Below are 25285 nucleotides of genomic sequence, written 5' to 3' on the forward strand. Positions count from 1 at the left end.
GCAAATAAGTATTTAGTCAACCACCAATTGTGCAAGTTCTCCTACTTGAAAATATGAGAGAGGCCTGTAATTGTCAACATGGGTAAACCTCAACCATGAGAGACAAAATGTGGAAAAAAACAGGAAATCACATTGTTTGATTTTTAAAGAATTTATTTCCAAATTAGAGTGGAAAATAAGTATTTGGTCGCCGACAAACAAGCAAGATTTCTGACTGTCAAAAGAGGTCTAACTTCTAACGAGGCTCCACTCGTTATCTGTACTAATGGCACCTGTTTTCACTCATTATCGGTGTAAAAGACACCTGTCCACAACTCAGTCAGTCACACTCCAAACTCCACTATGGCCAAGACCAAAGAACTGTCGAAGGACACCAGAGACAAAATTGTAGATCTGCACCAGGCTGGGAAGACTGAATCTGCAATAGATAACATGCTTGGTGTAAAGAAATCAACTGTGGGAGCAATTATTAGAAAATGGAAGACATACAAGACCACTGATAATCTCCCTCGAACTCGGGCTCCATGCAAGATCTCACCCCGTGACGTCAAAATGATAACAAGAACGGTGAGCAAAAAATCCCAGAACTACACGGTGGGGCCTAGTGAATGACCTGCAGAGAGCTGGGACCACAGTAACAAAGGCTACTATCGGTAACACAATGCGCCGCCAGGGACTCAAATCCTGCACTGTCAGACGGGTCCCCCTGCTGATGAAAGTACACGTCCAGTCCCGTCTGCGGTTCGCTAGAGAGCATTTGGATGATCCAGAAGAGGACTGGGAGAATGTGTTATGGTCAGATGAAACCAAAATAGAACTTTTTGGTAGAAACACAGGTTCTCGTGTTTGGAGGAGAAAGAATACTGAATTGCATCTGAAGAACACCATACCCACTTTGAAGCACGGGGGTGGAAACATCATGTGTTGGGGCTGTTTTTCTGCAAAGGGACCAGGACGACTGATCTGTGTAAAGGAAAGAATGAATGGGGCTATGTATCGAGTCGATTTTGAGTGAAAATCTCCTTCCATCAGCAAGGGTATTGAAGATGAGACGTGGCTAGGTCTTTCAGCATGACAATGATGCCAAACACACAGCCAGGGCAACAAAGGAGTGACTTTGTAAGAAGCATTTCAAGGTCCTGGAGTGGCCTAGCCAGTCTCCAGATCTCAACCCCATAGAAAATCTGTGGAGTGAGTTGAAAACATCCCCAAAACATCACTTCTCTAGAGGAGATCTGCACGGAGGAATGGGCCAAAATACCAGCAACAGTGTGTGAAAAGCTTGTGAAGAGTTACAGAAAACGTTTGGCCTCCGTTATTGCCAACAAAGGGTACATAACAAAGTTTTGAGATGAACTTTTGGTATTGACCAAATACTTATTTTCCACCATGATTTGCAAATAAATTCTTTAAAAATCAAACAATGTGATTTTCTTTTTTTTTTTTTTTCACATTCTGTCTCTAATGGTTGAGGTTTACCCATGTTGACAATTAAAGGCCTCTCTAATCTTTTCAAGTCGAAGAACTTGCACAATTAGTGGTTGACTAAATTTGCCCCACTGTGTTATGTGGCCTAGTCCATGATTTGTTACCAAAGTAGTACTTTGTATGATTTTTAACTGATTTTAGAATAATAAATTAATTACTGTTAATATAATGGTTTCTTCCCCTATATAAAAATATTTAAGGAAAATCTAGTGTCCAAGCATGCACCTTTACATTACTGTTGCGTGTGTTCATGGTCGTGCCAAATTCAGTGTTTTATAATAAAGTTATTTTGACCCATAATGCACGATAAAAAAAGCCAAGACAAGGTAAGATTGTTTAGAAGTTTGTGTTTATACTATCAGTATGGCCTGCCGTTGCTCGGGTTTGTGTAACGTGAACGCAATACAACCGAATGGCAGATAAAAAACATACTTTCAGAGATGCAGCTTAAATGTAGTAATCGTAAAAGGTCACCATAAAGGGGTTAATGCGCAATTACTTTTCCATCACTGTGTACATTATTGTGGCGAGCAACGTGGAGAAGAATGAAAGACAGTTTTTATATTTCACACTTACTGCGCTTGTGCCCCAAACACAGCACAACCCCAAGAGACAGTGCCCTTTATTGAACAGAAAACACCACAACATAACACAACCACGACTCTTAGTCATGGTTGCTACAACTGCCCATGAATCGCTGCGGACGTAACCCATAATAAAAGTTGCTACAGTATAAGTGAGTCCAGCCAAAATGAACCCCATAGTTAAAATCCAGCGTCTTGTTGTGGAGTACTCAAAGGAACGACGTATCATGGGGAACGAACTAGAGCTGAAGCGAATACTCGAGCAACTCGAGTTTAAAAACTGATCCGAGTAATTTTATTCACCTCGAGTAATCTTTTATTCTGACAGCTCTAAGCATCACGTTTTGCTCGGACTACTTTTAATGCGGGACAACGGGCTGATGTCACGTGTGTAGAGGAAGAAGCAAAAAAAAAAAAAAAAAACTTACTGCAGCCGACAGCCACTACAAACGACGCCGACATTGCTAAATACTAGCCCGCATGACGCTACGTTGGTAGCAGGTAGCGTCTGATGAGTCTCATAGAGATCACATGTATGTTGAACCAGATGCGAAAGGACAGACTCGGCCGCGTCTGGGCAGCGTCAGTAAACAGTCGCCATCTTAAAGCAGTAGAGTGCTAAGCGCTAATAAAGAGCGCTAAGCGCTAATAAATAAGATTAACGTTACTGTCACTAGCTCAAGTAACGTTAGCCCTGCGGAGAGCTAGGTTTCTATTAATTATGACCACTTTCGATGCGTGGCTAACGTGTCTTACATACAGGCTTTAACATAACATAGCGTTGTGGAGTGATGAGGGTGTAAAATAAAAACTCAATAATGCTAACTATCAATTTTAGCTCAGTAGTCATTGCTGGATAAAACACCAAGTAGCACTGGTCCCTAATGTGCTCCAATACAGCCTGTATCATACATTTATTTTGAACACTGCAAAAACTCAAAATCCTATCAGGACTTACAGTTTAGACTAACTTAAAACTTAACTAGAACTTAAAAATGGCTTGACATAAATACAAATTCAATTGAAACACGTGGGGAAAAAATCCTAACTTTTAAGTGATGTGTGTCATCAAGCGTAACTACATTTTTAGGTATATATATATATATATATATATATATATATATACACAGTGATACCTCAGCTCACGAACATAATTGGTTCCCAGAAAGTGTGTGTAAGGCGAAAAGTTCGTCTTCCGAACATTTATTTCCCATAAGAAACCATTAAAATGAGAATAATCCGTTCCCAGGTCCCCATAAAACATAATTTTCTACTAAATAAGCCTTAAAACTACACAAAAATATACCTTATTTTATGTATAATAAATGTGCTATTGTATTATAATTAAAGAAATAAACTGTACTGTAGAATAAAGTCGTTTTATTTACCTTTGTGATGGTAGTTGATGGCTTGATGGAATGGAGTGGGAGGAGGAGGGAGGGAGGGAGTTACTGTTTGGAAGGAGAGTGTTACCGGCAAAGTGCGCAGTTAGCGTAGACTCCAGCGCTGTGTCCCACACATGCTTTTGGTTGTTAATAAAAGTGCCCACAAAAAGACATCCGACGCCTCTGGGTGTTTGTATGCACGCCGCCACCTTTCTGGAGAGGAAATCGGGCGAACCGAAAACAAGCGACGACAACGAGCCAACGTGACTCGCCGGTCCAATTCTCACTACGGTGGGAAGCTGAAAGCACCGCCAATTACCAGTCGAGGGCGAATTGATAACACGAGTCACCTTCCATAATGACTGTAGGTAACTCTTTTTCGGTCCCATAATAGCAAAAGTACACTCAATATGGTCCAAAATGTCTATCAAACACAAACCACGTCCGCACTCAACGAAAGGGAGGGGACGAACTGGGACGCCGTGGGCGTGCATCAGCTTCTCGTGGCGCTGTTCGACCGCGTGGTTTCGTTCGTCCGCCGAAAACTAGTTCGTCAGCAGAGACTATATGCTCGCGAATTTAATGTTCTTGAGGCGAAAAGTTCGTGAGCTTAAGCGTTCGTGAGCTGAGGTATCACTGTATATATATATATATATATATATATATATATATATTTTTTTTTTTAATACGATCTAAAGGTTTTTGAGTGAAAGCAGTGAATTAGTCTTTTTTTATTCTAGTTACATCTGAGATGCAATTTTTGGCTGTTTTCAACAATATACATCGAAAATAAAGACATTGATTGACTGAAAATGGTTCAAGATTAGATGAAATGTCTTGTTTTCTCATGTATATTTATAATTGCGCTTCACCTAAAAATATATTTGTTTTATCCGATTACTCGATTAATCGATAGAATTTTCAGTTGATTACTCGATTACTAAAATATTCGATTGTTGCAGCCCTAGAACGAACACACATACAGTAAAGTTCCATTTATAAATAAGTTTAGATATAAATTTAGATATATATAGATAGATTTATGCCGACTTCCCCACCATAGGTGAACATTACCATAATGTATAATATTACATGTTATTAGACATTAATCAATGAAGTAGTTTACTGTAAATAAAATTTTAGGGAGCTCAAGCTATTGATGAAAAAATGACTGACTCATCGTTAGAGGTGGGAATCTTGGGGCACCTCACGATTCGATTATGATTCAGAGGCTACGATTCGCTGTAAATCGATTTTTGATGCACAACTCCCCCAGACCCAACCCCCCCCCCCCCCCCCCCCCCAGTTATTAGCTGCTTTTAATGTATCGAACATTAGTTTTAAAAAAAATCTTCTCAGGCATACATAAACAACTATTTCACTATCAAGTTAACTGTTCAAAACAATAAATAAAATACTCAAGTCCCCATTCTGTATCAATAGCTTTAAACTACAGTCAATTTGTTTAATGTTGGGAATCAACCGTTAAGGTTGTTAAAATTGCTCCCGTTATTCCATAATTTCCCTTCTGTCTACTTTCGAGATGTGAAAGTTTTAAAACTGTTTCATCATTTAAAGATCGACTCAAGTCAAGATTTTGAAGATTTATGTGTGTTTTAGATAAGTTAATTTGGTTCGCTTGGAAGGTTCAACAGAGCCTTCCTGAAAAGTCTACTGCTTTAAGATGGCGGTTGTTTACTAACTTTGTTTACTGTTCATTTCGCATCTAGTTCTATAAACGTGATATCTACCGTAGCATTATGTGGGCGTAGTTTGTAGCGAGGTGGGCGAAGTTTGTAGCAACTGGACGTTGTTTGTAGCGACTGTCGATTTTTTTTTTTTTTTTTATCTAGCGGCATGAGTTGTGGTGGATGTTTACTCTCGGTCCATTCCTCATTGTGTCCCAAAGACAGCGCTGACTGTGTTTTGGTTCCGCTTTACATAGCATATATAAATAATCGGAATATGGATGTTTGTGAATCGTTCTCAAATCTTCAGTGGCCGAATCGCGAATAATCTAAGAATCGGAAATTTTGCGCACCTTTGCTCATTGCAGTATTCTACTATTTTAAGCTAGCTTTGGTAGATGTCTTTCATTACAGTAATGCATATCTTTCATGAGAATCACCCAATTTAGGGAATAAAGTCACTTTTGTTTAGCGTTGATATTTGAAATTCATTTCAACGTATCTACAGTATGTGTTGTTGACATTGCGTGAGTTAAGTAAACTGACATCACTTCAGGTAGTCTTAATCAGAGGTGGGTCGTGTTACATGTACTACGTTACATTTACTTGAGTAACTTCTGTGATCACACCAGCCTGTTCAATCATGTGGTGTCTTTAAAGCACCATAAAAAATTAAGTATTTGACATAGAGTGCTGCCCTCAACATTACTCAAAAGCTCGGATTTCAACCCCTCTCCCAGTTTTTATTTGACACCGATTAACCACAGAAAACCGGAGATATGTTCCTTTTAATTTCATAATAATAACTACAAAAGAACTATTCACTATTCGATCTCGGAACCATTTTCTAAACGGTTAACCACAGAAAACCGGAGATATGTTCCTTTTAATTTCATAATAATAACAACAAAAGAACTATTCACTATTCAAACTCGAAACCATTTTCTCCACAAGAGGGCACTCATGCTCTTTGGACAAATATTGCTTCATTTCTGTCATTTCTTTCTCGCCGGAATTCAGTGATTTTTTTTTTTTTACTTATTTTTTTTAATTCTTTGGTTTAGCGTGGTTTTCTAATGGGTTATTGTACTGTATCATTATAACAACAGTTCATATAGATACGTTCTGCTGAGGAAAAAAAAATACCTTTGTTTAAAAAGGAAATCTAACAAAAATGGAAGCAGTTACTCACAATGTTACTCATTACTCAATTATTCTTTTGAGCAAATACTTTTTTACTTGTACTTTGAATACATTTTTTGGATGACTACTTTTACTTGAGTAATATTAAAGTAACGCTACTCTTAAGTGGAGTAAATTTTTGGGCTACTCTACCCTTCTCTGGTCTTAATGGCGGAAAAAAGACAAGACTGAAAAAGCAGTTTCTGCTCTTGCACTCCTCTTTAAAAAAAACTGCTGTATTTTAAGCTAAAACAACTGTTGTGTTTAATAGAACAATATGTCTATATGCTGCCATAGCAGATTCATGGCACATTAAGCCCCCAAACTAGTTTTAATTAGTCAGTTTTACCCTGAAAACCCGCGTTTACAGACGCCGCGCAACCGCTTTTGTTTCAACCCAGCCATAAAACGAAAGTAATTAATAAGAGTAATTATTTTTATTATTCAAAATGTCTGTCATTTTAGCTTAGAATCATTCATTGATGTCTCATATTTAATCTAAAAAAAAAAAAGACTTTAAAAAAATTATTCACTCACATATTTTAAACTTTTAAACAAATTACGTCACAATGAAAAAAATGGCGTCTGTAAAAAAGTCACGGCTATCTACCTCAGAACTATTGCTGAATTGTATTTTTTTTGTTACTGGTGCATTTTCTCCGATATGTTATAAGATAAATAATTGATCCCCCCCAAAAAAAGTTGGAAAAAAATGTTTAAAAGGGTAAATATATGAAAAAGAAAATCTTGACCACTCCTTGATGTCTGCGATTTCTGCATCACAACCCTTCCTTTATTACCATGTTTCACCCATAAAATCCCCCAAAAATCCAGCTGTGGCCATTCACAGCTGTGTCTTGACACTCGGTGATACATGCTACTTGGAGTTTTTGGATCGAAACAAAGTAAGTACGCGATAATATCTCGTTAAAGTCATGGCGTCTGTAATTCTGTTCTCGCGTGCTCTCCCCTCCAGATAGGGTTTTGCTGTTTAAAAAGTTTTTTTTTTTTTTAAATGCCCTCCAGCTCAAAATTTTTCTTCCCCCAGAAAATTGAGATTTTAAGCTTTCCAATGATTTATCACACATGCATATCGGACAATTTTGAAAGTTGGCTAAATTGGGGGTCTCAGAGTAGAACTTCAAGTCACCTGAGTGTTTTCCGCCATCTTAATCTTGTAGCGCTCTGAATTCTTGTTCACATATCCACAAAGTTCCCTAATCAACTTCTCCATGACAAGGATAAAAATGGAGCAGCGAGCAGTATTTGTATAATATGTACGACAAACTTTTATCACATGCTGGCCATCCATAAACCACGGTGTTATTCTTTGGTCACTCGCAGGGTCTTCTGACCTCTCATGTGACAAGCAGAAACATGGTTATGTTATGTTTAGCCGTGAGGATGTGACGTTGGGTCTTTTCGTTCAGTCCGGGGTTAACGGTCTGCTCGTTCCCAGGTTCTCGAGGCATGCATGAACAACTGCGGCAAGAGGTTCCGCGGCGAAGCTGACAAGTATCGATTCCTTAACGAGCTGATCAAAGTTTTGGTGCCGAAGGTAAGATGTTTGGATGTAGTACAGTACACTATGATGCCAGGACATTCAACACTTAACGCCATTGACGTAGATGGATTCAAATGGAACAGAGTAGGAGTGTCCAAACTTCAAAATCCTTCTACTTTCGTTTGTTAAACAGAGGATCGGAATCAGGTAAAAAAAGATTGGGTTTTTAAAATGTATATAGTATTCACTCATTGACTGCCAGTGACGGCTATAGATGTCCAATCCAATTTCACTCGATGCCACCCTTCACAATGTGAGTTTGATGCAGTGTTGTTTTTGGCAGCCCTTTTAATTGTCGTCGAAACGAAATGAAAATACTTACTAGTCTTAGTCGTATTTTAGTCATTTCGAAATGTGTTTGTCCTCGTTTTGTTTTCGTTGACGCTTTCTCAAAATGTTTTCTTCTATAAATGCAAGTTTTAGTATATTGTAGCATCTACAAGGACAACTTTGTGATGATAATGCACACTCAGCAGGAAATTTATTATAAATTAATTATACCCACCTGGACGCCACCAACAGCATGTTAAAAAAAAAAGTTGTCCGAGAGTTTAAGCGGTTGCATGCCACGCTTAAGTTTATGCTAATGACAACGCGAATGCTATGCTAATGCTACGAGTTACATTTAGTGTGTGTTAGTCATCCAGCACAGACCTTTAAAGGGTAAAGAAATACCGTATTTTTCAGACTATAAGTCGCAGTTTTTTTTCATAGTTTGGCTGGGGGTGCGACTTATACTCTGGAGCGACTCATGTGTGAAAATATTAACACATTATTTTGTCATTTCACATGTTATTTTGGTGTTTTGAAGTGACACTGATGGTTTGGTAAACTTGTTAGCATGATCTTTATGCTATACACTCACCGGCCACTTTATTAGGTACACCATGCTAGTAGCGGGTTGGACCCCCTTTTGTCTTCAGAAATGCTTCAATTCTTTGTGGCATAGATTCAACAAGGTGCTGGAAGCATTCCTCAGAGAGTTTGGTCCATATTGACATGATGGCATCACACAGTTGGTGCAGATTTGTCGGCTGCACATCCATGATGCGAATCTCCCGTTCCACCACATCCCAAAGATGCTCTATTGGATTGAGATCTGATGACTGTGGAGGCCATTGGAGTACAGTGAACTCAATGTCATGTTCAAAAAACCAGTCTGAGATGATTCCAGCTTTATAACATGGCGCATCATCCTGCTGAATCATCAGAAGTTGGGTACATTGTGGTCATAAAGGGATGGACATGGTCTGCAACAATATTCAGGTAGGCTGTGGCGTTCCAACGATGCTCAATTGGTACCAAGGGGCCCAAAGAGTCCCAAGAAAATATTCCCCACAGCATTACACACCACCAGCCTGAACCGTTGATACAAAGCAGGATGGATCCATGGTTTCATGTTGTTGACGTCAAATTCTGACCCTACCATCCGAATGTCGCAGCAGAAATCGAGACTCATCAGACCAGGCAACGTTTTTCCAATCTTCTGTTGTCCAATTTTGATGAGTTTGTGCAAATTGTAGCCTCAGTATCCTGTTCTTAGCTGAAAGGAGTGGCACCCGGCGTGGTCTTCTGCTGCTGTCGCCCATCTGCCTCAAAGTTCGATGTACTGTGCGTTCAGAGATGCTCTTCTGCCTACCTTGGTTGTAACGGGTGGTTATTTGAGTCACTGTTGCCTTTCTATCAGTTCGAACCAGTCTGCCTATTCTCCTCTGACCTCTGGCATCAACAAGGCATTTCCGCCCACAGAACTGCCGCTCACTGGATATTTTTTCTTTTTCGGACCATTCTCTGTAAACCCTAGAGATGGTTGTGCGTGAAAATCCCAGTAGATCAGCAGTTTCTGAAATGCTCAGACCAGCCCTCCTGGCACCAACAACCATGCCACGTTCAAAGTCACTCAAATCACCTTTCTTCCCCATACTGATGCTCGGTTTGAACTGCAGGAGATTGTCTTAAACCATGTCTACATGCCTAAATGCACTGAGTTGCCGCCATGTGATTGGCTGTTTAGAAATTAAGTGTTAACGAGCAGTTGGACAGGTGTACCTAATAAAGTGGCCGGTGAGTGTAGTTATCTGAATAACTCTTAATAGCTATGTTACTTAAACATACTGGCCACGTTCACATTTCGTTGTTCATGTATCATGTAACATTATCATACTGTACACTTATTCATGTTATTCTCGATTGTATTTTTTATTTTAAATTGCCTTTCAAGATGACATATCTGTTCTATGTGTTGGATTTTATCAAGTAAATTTCCCCCCAAAATGCGACTTATACTCCAGTGCGATTTATAGTAGAATATGTTGTTTTCCTCTTCGTTGGGCATTTTATGGCTGGTGCGACTTATACTCAGGTGCGACTTATAGTCGGAAAAATACAGTACTGCATATCCTCTCTAGTCAAGGTAAGAAAACAAATCTTACCATGTGTTTCAACAAAAGTAAGCCTGGAGCGCAGCCTACTGTAACTTGAAGCATGTTAAACACCAGTAAGAGGGGGGCGCAGCACATTTCACATGAATGACACGACTCAAACACAGCTGCAATGCACACTGACCTACTACACGCACATAAAGAAAATGTCACGCATTTTGAACATATGACAAAAACTTGTTTCCATTTTCGTCTAGATGTCGTCTTATCAGACGAAAACAGGCATTCATCTCGATATATTTCAGTCTCCCAAGAAACGTTTTTACCTCGTCACTACGAACGAAAAATATTTTCTTGGTCATCATTGACGGAAAAAACAATGATTTGATGTCGATCATTTTTAATGGCAGTGAATGAGTTTAGGACTACAAGCAGCAAATTAATCCAGAGGTATAAGGATATATATTTCTAATGTCCAGCGACAGCAAATAATAGTCAAGAGAATCTCAACCAAGATAACTCATTTCATCCCATTGTTTTTATATATGTTTATTTATATAAAACAAAATACTAAAATTCAGCAATTTCCTACAGTGATTTCAACATGCCAGGTTTTGACGTTGATGTTTTGATAGAGGATCACTGTTAAAGTGACTAGCTCCATCTAGTGTTAAAGCTGAAGAATGCAACAGAATGTAGGCTTAATTTAAGCTTCTTACATGGGCTATATTCATTACAGTGGTATGTCTACATATGACGTTAATTCATTCCTGAACGTTGTTTGCAAGTCAAAATGGTGGTATTCCGAGCAGGATTTTCCCATAAGAATACATTATAATTCCATTAATTCATTACACAGCCCAAAAACGTAGACTAAATCCTTAATAAATACTGATGGTACTATTGCAAATAGCAATTACACAGAGCAAAACAAATAAATTATAAAAATCACAATAATGATGAATGATACTAATAATAATAATAATACCTGTAGTAATGTAACAAATCGGGTTCTAATGTGGCAGTTGTGTTTTGCGTGGTGTACCTGAACACACCATGGGGCTGATGTGACAGAGTGAAGGAGTTGCATTACAGTTTTTACTTTCACTTTTCATTTTCAGTTGTTGGCGTCAGCTGCGGCGGACAGTAGGCATGTTGTGTTGCACAAGTTCTGCAATAAATGATTAAAAAACTGGCGATTTCTTTGGTGATGTTACAATAATGATAATTGTCACCTTAACTTATAAAGACTGGCTAACAGTCAAAGGTGGACCGTCGAGATCGTAGACATTGTATGGCCATATTGTCGAGCCAGTTCACGTACACGCACACCACGCTCATATTTTTCTATCATTTCCATCTTAATTTCAATATTAAGCATCACCTTTTTCCTTTTTCACCACCTGCGCTAACATTCTTGGAACCCATTTCTCTCACAAGAAAATCCACCCACTTAGAGTGTTTGTTATCAAAAAGCTCTATCTTGGTCTCATCTGACCAAAGTGGGACCGTGTGTATTTTTGTGTGAGACCAAGCTTTTTGTGAGACTTGAGCTTTTTGACAACAAACACTCTTAAGTGGGTCTGGCGTGCCACAAAAGATGCACATTCTGAAAAGCACCTCATACCCACTGTGAAGTATGGGGGTGGGTCAGTGATGCTGTGTGGCTTTTTCGCTTCCAAAGGCCCTGGGAACCTTGTTAGGGTGCATGGCATCATGAATGCTTTGAAATACCAGAACATTTTAAATCAAAATCTGTTGCCCTCTGCCCGAAAGCTGAAGATGGGTCGTCACTGGGTCTTTCAGCAAGACAATGACCCTAAACATATGGCCAAATCTACACAGAAATGGTTCACACAAAATCAAGCTCCTCCCATGGCCATCTCAGTCCCCAGACCTTGTTTTGTTGGCAAAAGGGGGTTGTACAAAGTATTAACACTAGGGGTGCTAATAAATGTGACACACATTATTTGATGTCAAATAATTTTTTTCTTTATGTGGGATTTTTCCCCACTGAATGAATGCACTTGTATTGAAGGTTGGTTTTTTTGTCTTTTTTCCATTAAGGTATTAATCATTTAATTATTCCATGCAGTTTGTCAGTTGTTTTAGTTTCAAGGCTCCGAAAACTGCTAAGCTAGCGCAAGTCAATGGTGGTTGAAATCAACCCCATTGTAATAATTAAATAACTCGAAGATTAAGCCTCATGTGAAAAATTCTGATCCTCCCCTTTAAATTATTGAAATTTAAAAAAATATTAGAAGCTAAAAAACACGTCTTTTTCAGGGGTGCCAATGATTATGAAGGGCACTGTATATTGCTGCCAATAGCAGTGAATTATAATCATTCACTGCTTGCTAATGTGCTTTTGGTTAGTTTCAACTTGACTCATTTAACTTCCTCTATGCAGTACTTTGGTTCGTGGACTGCCCAGACAGTTAAAGACAGACTGACCCAGGTTCTTTATGGTTGGACACTGTGGCTTAAAGAGGAAGCAAAAATTCAGGCCACCTACTCCATGCTCAAAAAGCAAGGTACGGCACCATGAAGTCTTTCACTTTCACATATTTTTTCTAAATCCTTCATGCAATGTACCTGTTTTAGGAATCATTGAAAAGGATCCAGAACTTCCAGACACTATCATCATGACCACTCCACCTCAAAGAGTCTCAGACTCGGTTTTTGACCAAGAGGACAAGGCAACGGTGTGTATCATGCGGTGTACTCACTTTTGTTGCCAGGGGTTTGGATATTAATGGCTATATTTTGAGTTATTTTGAGGGGAAAATAAATTATTATGTAAGCTGCACACAGACTACTGTTCATTGTGTTAGTCATTTTGTCAGTGTTGTCCCATGAAAAGATATACTTAAATATCTGCAGAAATGCGAGCGGTGTCATCACTTTTGTGATACACTATACATTCATAACAATGGCAAAAAATAATTGTCCATAATACCCCGATCCTTCGCATATGTTCGTCAATATGAAGCACTGCAAGAGTTTGTAAATAAATGGAAGCAAAAAGCACCTGCATAATTTACTACAAATGTAAACAGTGGTCTCATGTGTGACGTAGGTACAAAGTTTGTTGCAGTCAGTGATGTTTCCACAGTTAAAACTTCGATTATCGGTGTCCACATGATGGTGCCACAAACGCGGAAGTCTCACATCTTCACTCTGGGCGCAGTTTTCAAGAACCCCCATTTAAATGTGTGTGTGCGTGTGAATGATAGGCCAAACTGTAGGAATAATTCATCTTTTTGCAAAATACCCTGCTACATGTAGACATGGCCTATGTCTCTCGGCTGGCCTGGGAAAACCTTGGGATCCTGCTGGAGAAGTTGGTTGAAGTGGCTAGGGAGAGGAGAGTTAGGGCTTCCCTCTTAAACTGCTGCCCCTGTAAACCGACCCTGGATTAAGGGATGGGATAGGATGGAGCTAATATAAAAACACAGGTTCCAGTGTACACAGATTGGAAATAAAGTGAATAAGTGACCAGTAGCAAGTCGTGATGTAGTGGTAACATAACAATGCATACATGACAATTTACATTACTCGGACAAAGAGGCAGATGGGTGACTTCATGTGACAGACAAGATAGTGGTGTAACAGTGCAAAAATGCTATAATGTAACTGCAAATATTGCATATGCAGTACCCAGATTGAGACGGATGTCTGAGAGCATATTACTTACTGAGATGCATGTGACAATGCTATGGCATTGGCAGTGCAATGACAGTGACATTTTAGTGCAAACTTGAGTATGGTGACAGCTCTGTGTAAGAGGTTTGGGATGTGCTTCAAGCTAGGCTGCGCTCCAGGATTGCTTGTTTTAAAACACGTGGTAGTCTCGGCAAGAGAGAATATGCAATGTAGCTTTAGCCTTTAAGGGTCTGGCTGAGTGATCATTACACACTAAATGTAACTCATCGCGTCCGTGGTAGCATTAGCATTACTTAAGCGTGCTAAGAATCCACTTAAACTCTCAGACAATTTCATTTTACAGACAGTTGGTGGCGTCCAGGTGGGTATGATTAATTGAAAATAATGTACTGTTCACTTGCTGAGTGTGTATTATCATCACAAATTTGGTGTTATTCTTGTAGATGCTACAACATGTCCTCTGTTAACGTTCATTTGAAATTGTTGGAAACCTTTCCTACATTGAAAACAATAAAACTAGACGATATTTTTCGTAGTTTTCGTCAATGAAAACAAGACGAAGACATTTTGAAATGACTAAAATATGACTAAGACTGGTAAGTGTTTTCATCTAAAAGACCAAGAGGACAATTAGCTGCCAAAAACAACACTGTGGTGAACCCCATTAGGAATACAACAGTTTCCATTTTGAATCCTTATTTTTTTTCCCCCTTCAGCTCCTTGACAGGTTGTTAAAAAGGGGACGTCCTGAAGACCTGGAGGCCGCTAATATGCTCATTAAAAGCACAGTAAAAGAGGTGATAGGCAATGCCATAAAACAAACACAGCAGGCACATCTTTATTTATTTTAAGATTTTGTGTTTTTTGTGTTTTAGGAGCAAGACAAGGCAGAGAAAGTGTCAAAACGCGAATCCACATTGAAAGAGGTGGAAAACAGCATCGAGCAGCTGAGACAGATGTTGGAAAAGCATACTAGTGCGCTTTTACAGCCCAATGAAAAATTAAAGGTAGTACCAACAAAATGATCCAACTAATCTACAAAATCTTAAAATATAGGGAAAATATGTAAGGGTGTAATGTTGATCTGTGTGCGTCCATGTATGTACGTGAGTATTTTTCCTTCATTTTGGAGGGTTCCAGCGATAGGTTGGAGCCGCTACATGCGCGGCTGTTTCGTAGCTTTGCTGCTGCAACGGCGGGTAGTCATAGGCAAGCATTGTTTACATCATATTTGTGTTGCACACTTATGCCGTGAGGTGACGTGTTTGTTTAGCATCTTTGGGATGTGTTATAAGTCCGATTGAGTTTAAAGTTGACCACGTGTGTGTAAGGCGTACTTCAGAATTTTTGGCATTAGGCTTAATCTTCCAAGTTAGCGGGGGTTTAATTAGTCGGTGGATTTGATTTCAACAAATTCCATGCAGTTTGCAGGCATGAAGTCAAAAGGGGTGACCTACGTGAATTGTGTAGATCCGAGGAGAAAATTTTCTAGGGGGTGGGGTCATAATTCCATCTAACTAATTAACGACATGTTTTATTGAAGTTCCTAAGCCTGTCGCGATATGCAATGAGTCCATTTGTTGCAAGGTAAATAAAAACGAGGGCGACAATTTTCACGGCTGCGTTTAGAGAACATATGAGACTCAAGTTCATTTTACAGATGTTTATTGGTAATCAACACGCCGTAGAATTACAGTTCAGACATACAAAATAAGGAAACGCATGTATATTTAACACTGTAAATGTTAGCATTGCTACATTGAGACTAATGGGGGGAAAAAAGACAACCTACTTTAGCCTGCTATAAAACATTTGCAGTCTTGTCCAAAACGCAAACTTGCGGTTAAAAGGTGACACTTCAAACATTTAAAATAGCTGGTTATGGTTAACACAACAAAAAAATGAAAAGAAAAAAAAATCTGAGAGACACCACAAGCAATGACGATAAGTGCTTTTTTTGCGGAGTGTGAAGCTGTTAGCGGTTTAGCGAACGTACTTTCGGTCAACATATCAAAATAAAAGCACGCCACGTTCATATAGATAACGATTTCTGGAGTTAATCCCCCATACTTCAGAATTAATACTATAATATGTAAATACTATAATGCTACAGAATTCAGATTATACACTAAGAATTGCTTTAAAATGACACCGTTTTTGAAAAATATGATTGGCAATGAATATTTTAATTCTTATAATACTATTTTATATAGTAGTATACTATAATAATAATGCTAGATATTTTTTTTTTTATTGTTTTGAATAATGTTGGAAAGGCGAAGTCAGTGTTCTGAATCTGTTTACATTGCATTCTTTTGCACTAGTAAATGCTATCAACATTTGACCTCATTGTTTATGTTATTAATTGTTATTTACATGTTAATTTGTACTTTAATAAAGAATTGTGTTAGAAGTGTTTTTGTGAATTAATAAGCGTCAACAAAAATTTCATTGCTAAATTAGTTAAAAGTCGACTAATCATAAAAATAGTTTGCTGACTAATCGGGAGGAAATTAGTCGTTTGGGACAGCCCTACCGGAACATATTTCCTCCACACCCTTCTTACCTTTTTAACCCCTGACCCATTTTCATGCCTGAGTTTGTCAGTTGTTTGTTAGTTTCAGGGCTCTGGAGTGGCTAGGCTAGCGCGAGTCAATGGTGGTTGAAATCAACTCTATTGACTAATGAAACCCCCACTAATTCAAAGAGCGAATGTTTATGTGAAAAATTTTGATCATACCCTTTAAATTCAAATGTCGGAAAGTCAATTACATGCAATGACATTTTTCTGTTGTCATTGTTATGTTGAGGCAGCAAAGGGAGAACAATTGGTAAAAAGTAACCGATAAACTTTTGAAGTAACTTACTTTGATGATAAAGTAATCAGTAAAGTAACTAGATTACTTTTTTGAGGCATAATCAGTAGTAAAATTACTTTTCAAGTAATCTGTGACAACACTGTTGGTGGAGGGTTCAGCTATAAAATTACTAATGTCAACAGTCCCTAGCAATGGTGAGTGTTGGTAAAATGTGAAGAAAAGGATCCAAGAAGGAGTTGTCTGTATTTCAGGAGCTGTATAAAAGCTGCGAGTGTTTGAGGCCGAGGCTTTTCCGGCTTGCGAGCGAAACGGCGGACGACGACGCAGCACTGATGCAGATCCTGGCGGCAAACGACGAGCTGGCGCTCGTCCTTAACGCCTACAAGCAGCAAACGGAGCGGAAACGAAGCAGTACAAGTGAACAAGGCGAAATGGAAAACGTCAAAAGTGAGGCCACGCTTTGTGGAAATAAGTGAACTGGTGATTTTTCATGTTATATAACCTTGAGTGTTCTTATTTTAGCTCCTACGAGTCCCCGAGAGTTCAAGAGCTACCAACTTATTGACCTCTCCGCTGTGGACTCACCTCAGGCAGGCAGGACAGACTCACGTTCGTCCTCTGTCTCATCCTCACCTGTTTTCTTCTCATGCTTTGAAAGCACTGAACAGAACCCTCCGCCATCAGGTACGACTGCATTGAATTGAAAAACACAATGGACAAAGTGTACGAAGAACTTGAGGGGAAAAAAAACACACAACTTTGTATCATGAAAGTTGGTGTGGTTGATGTGAACAAACAATCCTGATCAAGTCACGTGTATAATTTAAATAGGGAAACATTTTTCGATGCCAAACAGTTACAGAACCTGAACAATACAGTTGGTCAAATTTTGTATTACTCTGGGATGTGTGAATGAACATTAATGAGACTAAACAGATTGGATGAACAGGGGCTACATTTCTCACAAATGTGAACCTACTTAATTGATAGGCTTAACAATCAATACAAAATACATCTGTATTGACTTACTTACAGTGGTATGAAAAAGTATCTGAACCTTTTGGAATTTCTCACATTTCTGCATAAAATCAGCATCAAATGTGATCTGGTCTTTGTCAAAATCGCACAGATGAAAAAACTGTCTAAAGTGCATGTGACACGAAAAAGCATGTTTATTCATAATACACGCGGTATTTTATGCTCCTGAATGATATGGACCGCTTGGATGTGTGTGGAAGCGATCGCTATATTTATTTAGTTTTTTTAATCCCGCGCCATGAAAATGATTGACTTCCGGCTTCGGTCTTGCATTGAGGAGGAGGGCGCTGTGACATGTACGGATGAAGGCGTCTTCTTCACTATACAGCCGTACTGTTGTGTATGAGGACTAAGGATTCAGCTGCTTTTGCGGATTAATACGTTTATTTTTCGCATCACGCCAGCCAAACGGCTGCAGAAAAATCTTGCTGCATGAGGGAGAGGCTTGTGCGCCTTTTTGGAGTTTCAAAAGGTTCCCATTCACCGTGGATATTGGCCAAAACAAGACCTACTACTATGGGACCAATGGACTTACGAGGAAGTCAGTACACATCTTGTTTTGTATTATGTCAAATATGAATACAGCGATTACAAAGTAAACACTACAAACTTTCTTTAAATAAAGGACTACTTACGTTTGATCATTGATAGGCATGTAAAAAGCTCTCATCATGCACATTAGCTGCGCGTTAGCTTCATAACAACTGCAGCCGCCCTCCTCCGGGGAACGAGCTGTAAATTGCTCTCCGCTGGGCGGTTTCCCAATCCGCAAAAACAATCGACAACCCAGTCGTCATGTCAAATAATCCGGGCTAGTTATGTGTGATTTTCCGCTTCGAAGACTTTTAAACATCACTCTGTTCGGGTTAGCATGTCGGCTAGCTGTCACGCCTCTTGGTTTGTTTACATTCTCCAAAGCCAGGGAAGGGAAATGACATATGTCCGATTTAGGTGTCATAAAATATCGTTCGGGAGGTGCGACAGTAAAGGTGAAGTCGACAGTTTTGACCATTATGGAGTATTTTTGCCATGTCGTCCTGAATAAGTGCATTTTTATCATTTCATATCCCATTGAGCACAAGACTGTTATTCGTCACGACCATGCCATTTATTTAGCTATTGGGGAAAAATACTTGGATAAAAAGAATATCCTGTAAAAATATTGGAGTAGAGAGACTGAAACAACGGCATTTTGCGGCTCTCTTCATCGTGTTTTCCTCGTTCTGAATAATTCCCCCTCAATGGGCTGAATAGTAAAACCGATGAGCCCAGTCTCCCGCTGACGTCATCCACCTGTTGGGGACGCTAGAGCCCTATAATGGTAGGCGTGGCTAACCGGCAGATTAAAAGACTAATTTCTCGTCATCTGCGCTTTGCTAAATTGTTGTATATAGTCGAATCGTCTCAAAATATGATTCTAATTCACATAATAATGCTATTTAAGACTTTTTTTCTCCTGTCGTATGCTCTTTAAGTAAATTTCCCTTTTACATGTATCAGTTTTTAAGAAGGATGGCATGCAAACAATGACAGAAGGGGGAAAAATAAGGACATGAACCCTCTGCCTAAGGAGACTTGAAGAGCAATTGAAACCAATTTTTACCAAACAATTTAAGTCAGGTGTGTGTCCAATCACTGATGAGTGGTTTAAATCTGCCCTGCCCACTCTAAAACACACACCTGGTAATAATTGTCTTGATGAGAAGCATAGTCTTATGTGCATCATGGCTCAGTCAAAAGAGCTGTCTGAAGACCTGAGATCAAGGATTGTTGATTTGTATAAAGTTTGCTTCTCTCCCAAGGAGTGGCCGTCCACCAAAGGTGATGCCAAGGGTTCAGCTCAGAATACTCAGAGAGGTAAAAAAGAATCCTAGAGTGTCTGCTGAAGACTTACAGAAATCACTGCCACAGTCCAATATCTATGTGCACACATCAACTATATGTAAAACTATAGGCAACAATGAGGTTCATGGGAGGACTTCACAGCAGAAGCCACTGCCGTCTAAAAAAAACAAAAAAACATTGTTGCTCGTTTAATGTTCGCAAAAAGGCACTTGGACACTCCAGAGAGGTTTTGGCAAAATATTTTGTGGACTGATGAAGCCAAAGTTGAATTGTTTGGGAGTAACACACAACGTCATGTGTGGAAGAAAAATGGAACAGCTCACCAACATCAACACCTCATCCCCACTGTGAAGCATGGTGGAAGGAGTATCATGATTTGGGGCTGTTTTGCTTTCTCAGGGCCTAGACAACTTGCAGAAATTAATGGAAGAATGAATTCAAAAGTTTATCAGGATGATTTGCAGGAAAACTAGAGGCCGTTTGTCAGACAGTTGAAGCTAAAAAGAGGAATGATGCTGCAACAAGACAATCATGCAAAACACAGAAGTAAATCAACTTTAGAATGGTTTCAGAAGAAAAAAATACACGTTCTGGAGTGGCCAAGTCAAAGTCCAGACTTGAACCACATTGAGATACTGTGGCATGACCTAAAGGCAGCGATTCATGCCAGATATCTCAGGAATCTGACTGAACTATAGCAGTTTTGTAGAGAAGAATGGGCCAAACTTAGTCCTGATCGATGTGCCAGACTGATCTGCAGCTACAGGAAGCTTCTGGTTGAAGTTAATGCTGAAAAAGGAGGGGGCACAAAATATTAAATATGCTGGTTCATTTATTTTTCCCTAGTCTGTCATTGTTTGCATACTCTCCTCGTTAAAATATGAAAACCAATGGATGTTTGGGTGGTTTTAGTTAAAGCAAACACTGTTTTTGCATCTGTGTGGTTTTGACAAAGATCAGATCACATTTGATGGTGATTTTATGCAGTAATGTAAGAAATTCCATAAGGTTCAGATATTTTTTCATACCACTGTACTAACTTTCATGAGTTTTGGTTCATTGTTCGATTCAAACCTTTGTTTTCAAAAACTTCTAAAGAAACATTTTGAAAACGTCCAGAATAAATGTCTGGATTGTATTAGCAGATTGCAATATTTGAACAGAATCTAAATTATATTAACATACACAATAAACACAAACGTGTTTATAATCTCCAGAATCCAAAAAATAAACACTTAAGACCACTCAACATTGTCAGAAATAGAGAAATTAAATATAACTGAAAAAACTTCTTAGTCAGGGACTAACAAAAATAAAAGTTTAGTAAGTCTTATTAACGTTAACAGTAGAAAACATACAGAAGGACATTTCTCTCTAAGCAGATTCCGACTCGAATTTAGCAGGTTAGCAAATTCACAGTTTAATGTTATGCTAACTCTGATGCAGGTTGGACTTTCAGTCGCAGAATTGGTGGTGTGTTCCCCACCTCCACAACATTGGCGTCTTTTTACATTACTTACAGTGGCTGCTGCTGCTGCTGCTGCTTGTCAAAAAAACTTCGAAGGGGGCGGAGGAGGTGCCATGTTGTCGACATGTATTTCTGTCAGGGCTGTGAGTAATGGAAATACAGTAACTCACTTAATAATGATAGGGTCAATTCTATCCTTACAACATATGGGAAGACAATCTAAATGTACCTGTATAACTGAAGTCATTATATAATGCAAATCAGGTTGCTTAAAAGTTGGTGGGAACAATCTGAGCATCCTGAAAAGTTGGTAGTGTTATGTCCCTACCATCCCAATGCAAACTTACGCCCTTGCTTAATCGTGCTGCTTTTATTTACATGGATGGGAGAGAAATGCAATTTCATCTTGTCTGCATTGCAGTTGTATGTTGTAGAGTTGTCTGATATTATGGAGTAGCCGATAATATCGGCCCATAAAAGCATTTTAAAATCAAATCGGCTAATATCGAGTTTATCTTAAAATAGCTTTACTTTATTCTCATTGCATAAATGCTTCATTCTTGTAGTGTTTTCCATATTTAACTCTGTGATGATGACTCTTTCATTCCAGAGTCTCTTCTGTCTCCAAAATCGTACTATGATGAACTACTTCAGGTGAGATTTTTCATACTTTTATTGTAAAATTAATTGCATTTTCCTAAGAATGCAAACACTTCCCTCTCTCACAGCTCAATGTAGCAGTCGATGGAACAAATAAAGAGATGAGCCCTTCGCTGAGAGCTCGCGGATGCGGAGAAAACGGTTTTTCACTAAATGGAACGAACATAGGGTGACCATGGCAAACTCAAGCAAGATGTAACACTTTCATGTGCATGATTTTCATGTGTCATTGCCATTTTTTGTGTCCTGGCAGTTCGCTGAATCATCAGTTCACATGTTTAAGTTTGCCTTCAAGTCCCTCTCTATCGTCAGCACCTTCAAAAGACGTGCTGAAAGAAATCTTTGTTCCTATGGAGAGCATTAAATCAAGTATGTCAATATATTTTTATGTATTCACGTACTAACACAATTTTTTGTGTACATTTTTCCAGTTAAAAATAATAATAAATTAATGATGTATTTAAGACATGAGTAGATGCAAAGCTAAAAAACTATAAAATTTCAGTGTGGATAGTACAAAAACTTTTGAGCATCTCCAGCAGCAAATCAGGGGCACATATTACACAGGTACAAAAGTGTGTGTATATCGTATTTTTCTGACTATAAACAGCTACTTTTTTCCTTTTTTTTTTTTAAATGCTGCGGCTTATAGTCCAGTGTGGCTAATTTGTTGATTTATTTGGGTTAATAGGTCACACTTTATTTGACAGAAGCATCATAAGACTGTCATAAGACCGTCATAATTATGACATGACACTATCATGGGCATTACTGAATATCTTATGACAGACATCATTAAGTGTCATCCGGCAAATTATGTCACTAACTCCATTTATGTCCAGTTTGGATCTTTTACATCCATTCAAAAGTTAAATAATTTGCCAGATAACACTAAATGACATCCGTTATAAACATTTATAAATGCTCATGATAGTCATGTCGTAATTATGATTACCTAATGAGAGTCTTATAGCGCCACTGTCAAATAGTGTTACCAAATTCCATAACTAGCATTTAATGAAACAACTGGAACAGTAACTGAAGAAATAATTCGCACAGAACATGAATTTTGCATGCTAGGAGGCATGTCGGACAACAACAATGTTGACACCAGGTGGCAGCAGAGGTTGACTGTCTCCTCCAAGGGAGCTGTGATAGCCAAATTCAGTTCAGTTCAGTTTATTCACACATCATTCAGAATATAAAAGTTACTGTAACATAGATGACGAAATCTATTCATAAATAAACTTGATATATTTATCCAGATAAAAAATGCTAAATACATCTGTAACAGTGTACTTGTGTTTCTTATTCCAACAAAAAAAAAATTAACTGACTACTTTGTTTGGCAGTTATTCTAAAACAAAACACAATAACATGTAAAAGTTATTTTCCTTTTTGCAGGTCAGTTGGAGCCCATCACCATACACGACAAAGGCGGAATCCACGTCTCGCTTCATTTCGCCAGGGACTCGCCGCCCGGTCATCCCGATGTGGTGGTGGTTGTCGTCTCCACAGTGAACACTTCTTCCTTGGAAGTGAAAGACTTCCTGTTTCAAGCTTCTGTTCTAAAGGTGAAAACACCTCAAAAGACACAAAAATGATGTGGTGGGATGGGTCTGGGTCCCCGGGCCTTGAGTTTGACACGTGCACTACAGTATCCAAGGAAAGATGAGTGTTTTCACAAGTCCCTGTTCTTTTTCCTCATCCTTACAGACCATGTCAGTAAAACTTCAACCACCGTCAACAACACACCTGCCACCATACAACCCATTCCTTCCCCCACCTGGTATAACACAGGTCATCCTGTTAGCTAATCCAAACAAGGTGAGTCAACTCTGGATATATAAAAGGAGCAATATGTAAGATTGGTTGCCATAAATGATACTGCAACCAAGATCAAAATAATGAACTCAGAAGAAAATCCCCTTCCCTTTGAGCCGCCAGATAATTGATAGAGAATCAAGCTGCGTTATTATACCAATGTCCTACAATGAACCCTCGCTACTTGGCACCCTCAGTCCATCGCGGATTTTCTTTAAAAAAAAAAAAAATACAGTATTTAATTTAAAAATGTTAAGATTAGGGCTGTCAAAATGATCGCGTTAACGGGCGGTAATTAATTCTTTTTATTTAATCACGTTAAAATATTTGACGCAATTAACGCACATGCCCCGCTCAAACAGATTAAATTGACAGCAGTGTCATGTCTACCTGTTACTTGTGTTTGTCGTCCTCTGCTGGCGCTTGGGTGCAACTGACTTGAGCATTGTGTAATTATTGACATCAACAATGGCGAGCTACTGGTTTATTTTTTGATTGAAAATTTTACAAATCTTATTCAAACGAAAACATTAAGAGGGGTTTTAATATAAGATTTCTATAACTTGTACTAACATTTATCTTTTAAGAACTACAAGTCTTTCTATCCATGGATCGCTTTAACAGAATGTGAATGTTAATGCCATCTGGCTGATTTATTGTTATAATAAACAGATACAGTTCTTGTGTACAGTATGTTGAATGTATATATCCGTCTTGTGTCTTTCCATTCCAACAAAAATTTACAGAAAAATATGGCATATTTTAGAGATGGTTTGAATTGCGATTAATTACGATTAATTAATTTTTAAGCTGTGATTAACTCGATTAAAAATTTTAATCGTTTGACAGCCCTAGTTAAGATATATGAAAATATATATATATATATATATATATATATATATATTTATACTAGGGCTGTCAAACGATTACATTTTTTAATCGAGTTAATTACAACTTAAAAATTAATTAATCGTAATTAATCGCAATTCAAACCATCTCTAAAATATGCCATATTTTTATGTAAATTATTGTTGGAATGGAAAGATAAGACACACGACGGATATATAGATACAACATACTGTATATAAGTACTGTATTTGTTTATTGTAACAATAAATCCTCAAATGGCATTAACATTCTTTCTGTTAAAGTGATCCAAGGATAGAAAGACTTGTAGTTCTTAAACGATAAATGTTACAAGTTATAGAAATTTATATTAAAACCTCTCTTCATGTTTTCGTTTTAATAAAATTTGTAAAATTTTCAATCAAAAGTAGAATTAATATAATAAGAAGAATAAAAATAACAATAATAAAAATATAGTGACCAAAGTGTATGTACGTGTATTTTGCATAGCTATTTTGATATGGAATGCCAGTTCATTTTGCATTGTTGTTTAACTGTGTGTCAGAATAGGGCCTCATTGCTATAGACTGAAGTGCTTTTCTTTTTGTGAACATTATTTTTTCTGGGAGAGATAGGAATATTGTTTTTGTTGTGCTTTCACTAAACGATACTTACAGTGGGGACAACAAGTATTTGATAGACTGCCAGTGGGTTTTCCCATTGGCAGTCTATCAAATACTTGTTCTCCCCACTGTATGTTTGTTGTGAAGTAGTTGCCAATAAACGGCGTGGTCCAAAGAACGCCTGTGTCCACTCGCCTCTACTGTATAACATATATCTGCACATA

The 25285-nt window shown here is 38.4% G+C and overlaps 1 protein-coding gene across 3 annotated transcripts in view; it reads left to right on the forward strand.

The window, feature by feature from the left end:
• The window catches only part of LOC130921036 (ADP-ribosylation factor-binding protein GGA3-like), a 31778-nt gene that overhangs the window by 3791 nt on the left and 2702 nt on the right, over window positions 1-25285 (forward strand). For all 3 annotated transcript variants that reach the window (XM_057844646.1, XM_057844648.1, XM_057844649.1), the window contains 12 exons: window positions 7787-7885; window positions 12683-12806; window positions 12877-12977; window positions 14655-14735; window positions 14814-14945; window positions 17009-17204; window positions 17280-17441; window positions 21719-21762; window positions 21837-21937; window positions 22022-22137; window positions 23173-23342; window positions 23485-23595. In XM_057844646.1, coding sequence (XP_057700629.1) covers window positions 7787-7885; window positions 12683-12806; window positions 12877-12977; window positions 14655-14735; window positions 14814-14945; window positions 17009-17204; window positions 17280-17441; window positions 21719-21762; window positions 21837-21937; window positions 22022-22137; window positions 23173-23342; window positions 23485-23595 — 1437 coding nt within the window. The remainder of the gene's footprint in view (window positions 1-7786; window positions 7886-12682; window positions 12807-12876; window positions 12978-14654; window positions 14736-14813; window positions 14946-17008; window positions 17205-17279; window positions 17442-21718; window positions 21763-21836; window positions 21938-22021; window positions 22138-23172; window positions 23343-23484; window positions 23596-25285) is intronic.

The sequence above is a fragment of the Corythoichthys intestinalis genome, chromosome 8, assembly GCF_030265065.1.
Source record: "Corythoichthys intestinalis isolate RoL2023-P3 chromosome 8, ASM3026506v1, whole genome shotgun sequence".
Taxonomy (NCBI): domain Eukaryota; kingdom Metazoa; phylum Chordata; class Actinopteri; order Syngnathiformes; family Syngnathidae; genus Corythoichthys; species Corythoichthys intestinalis.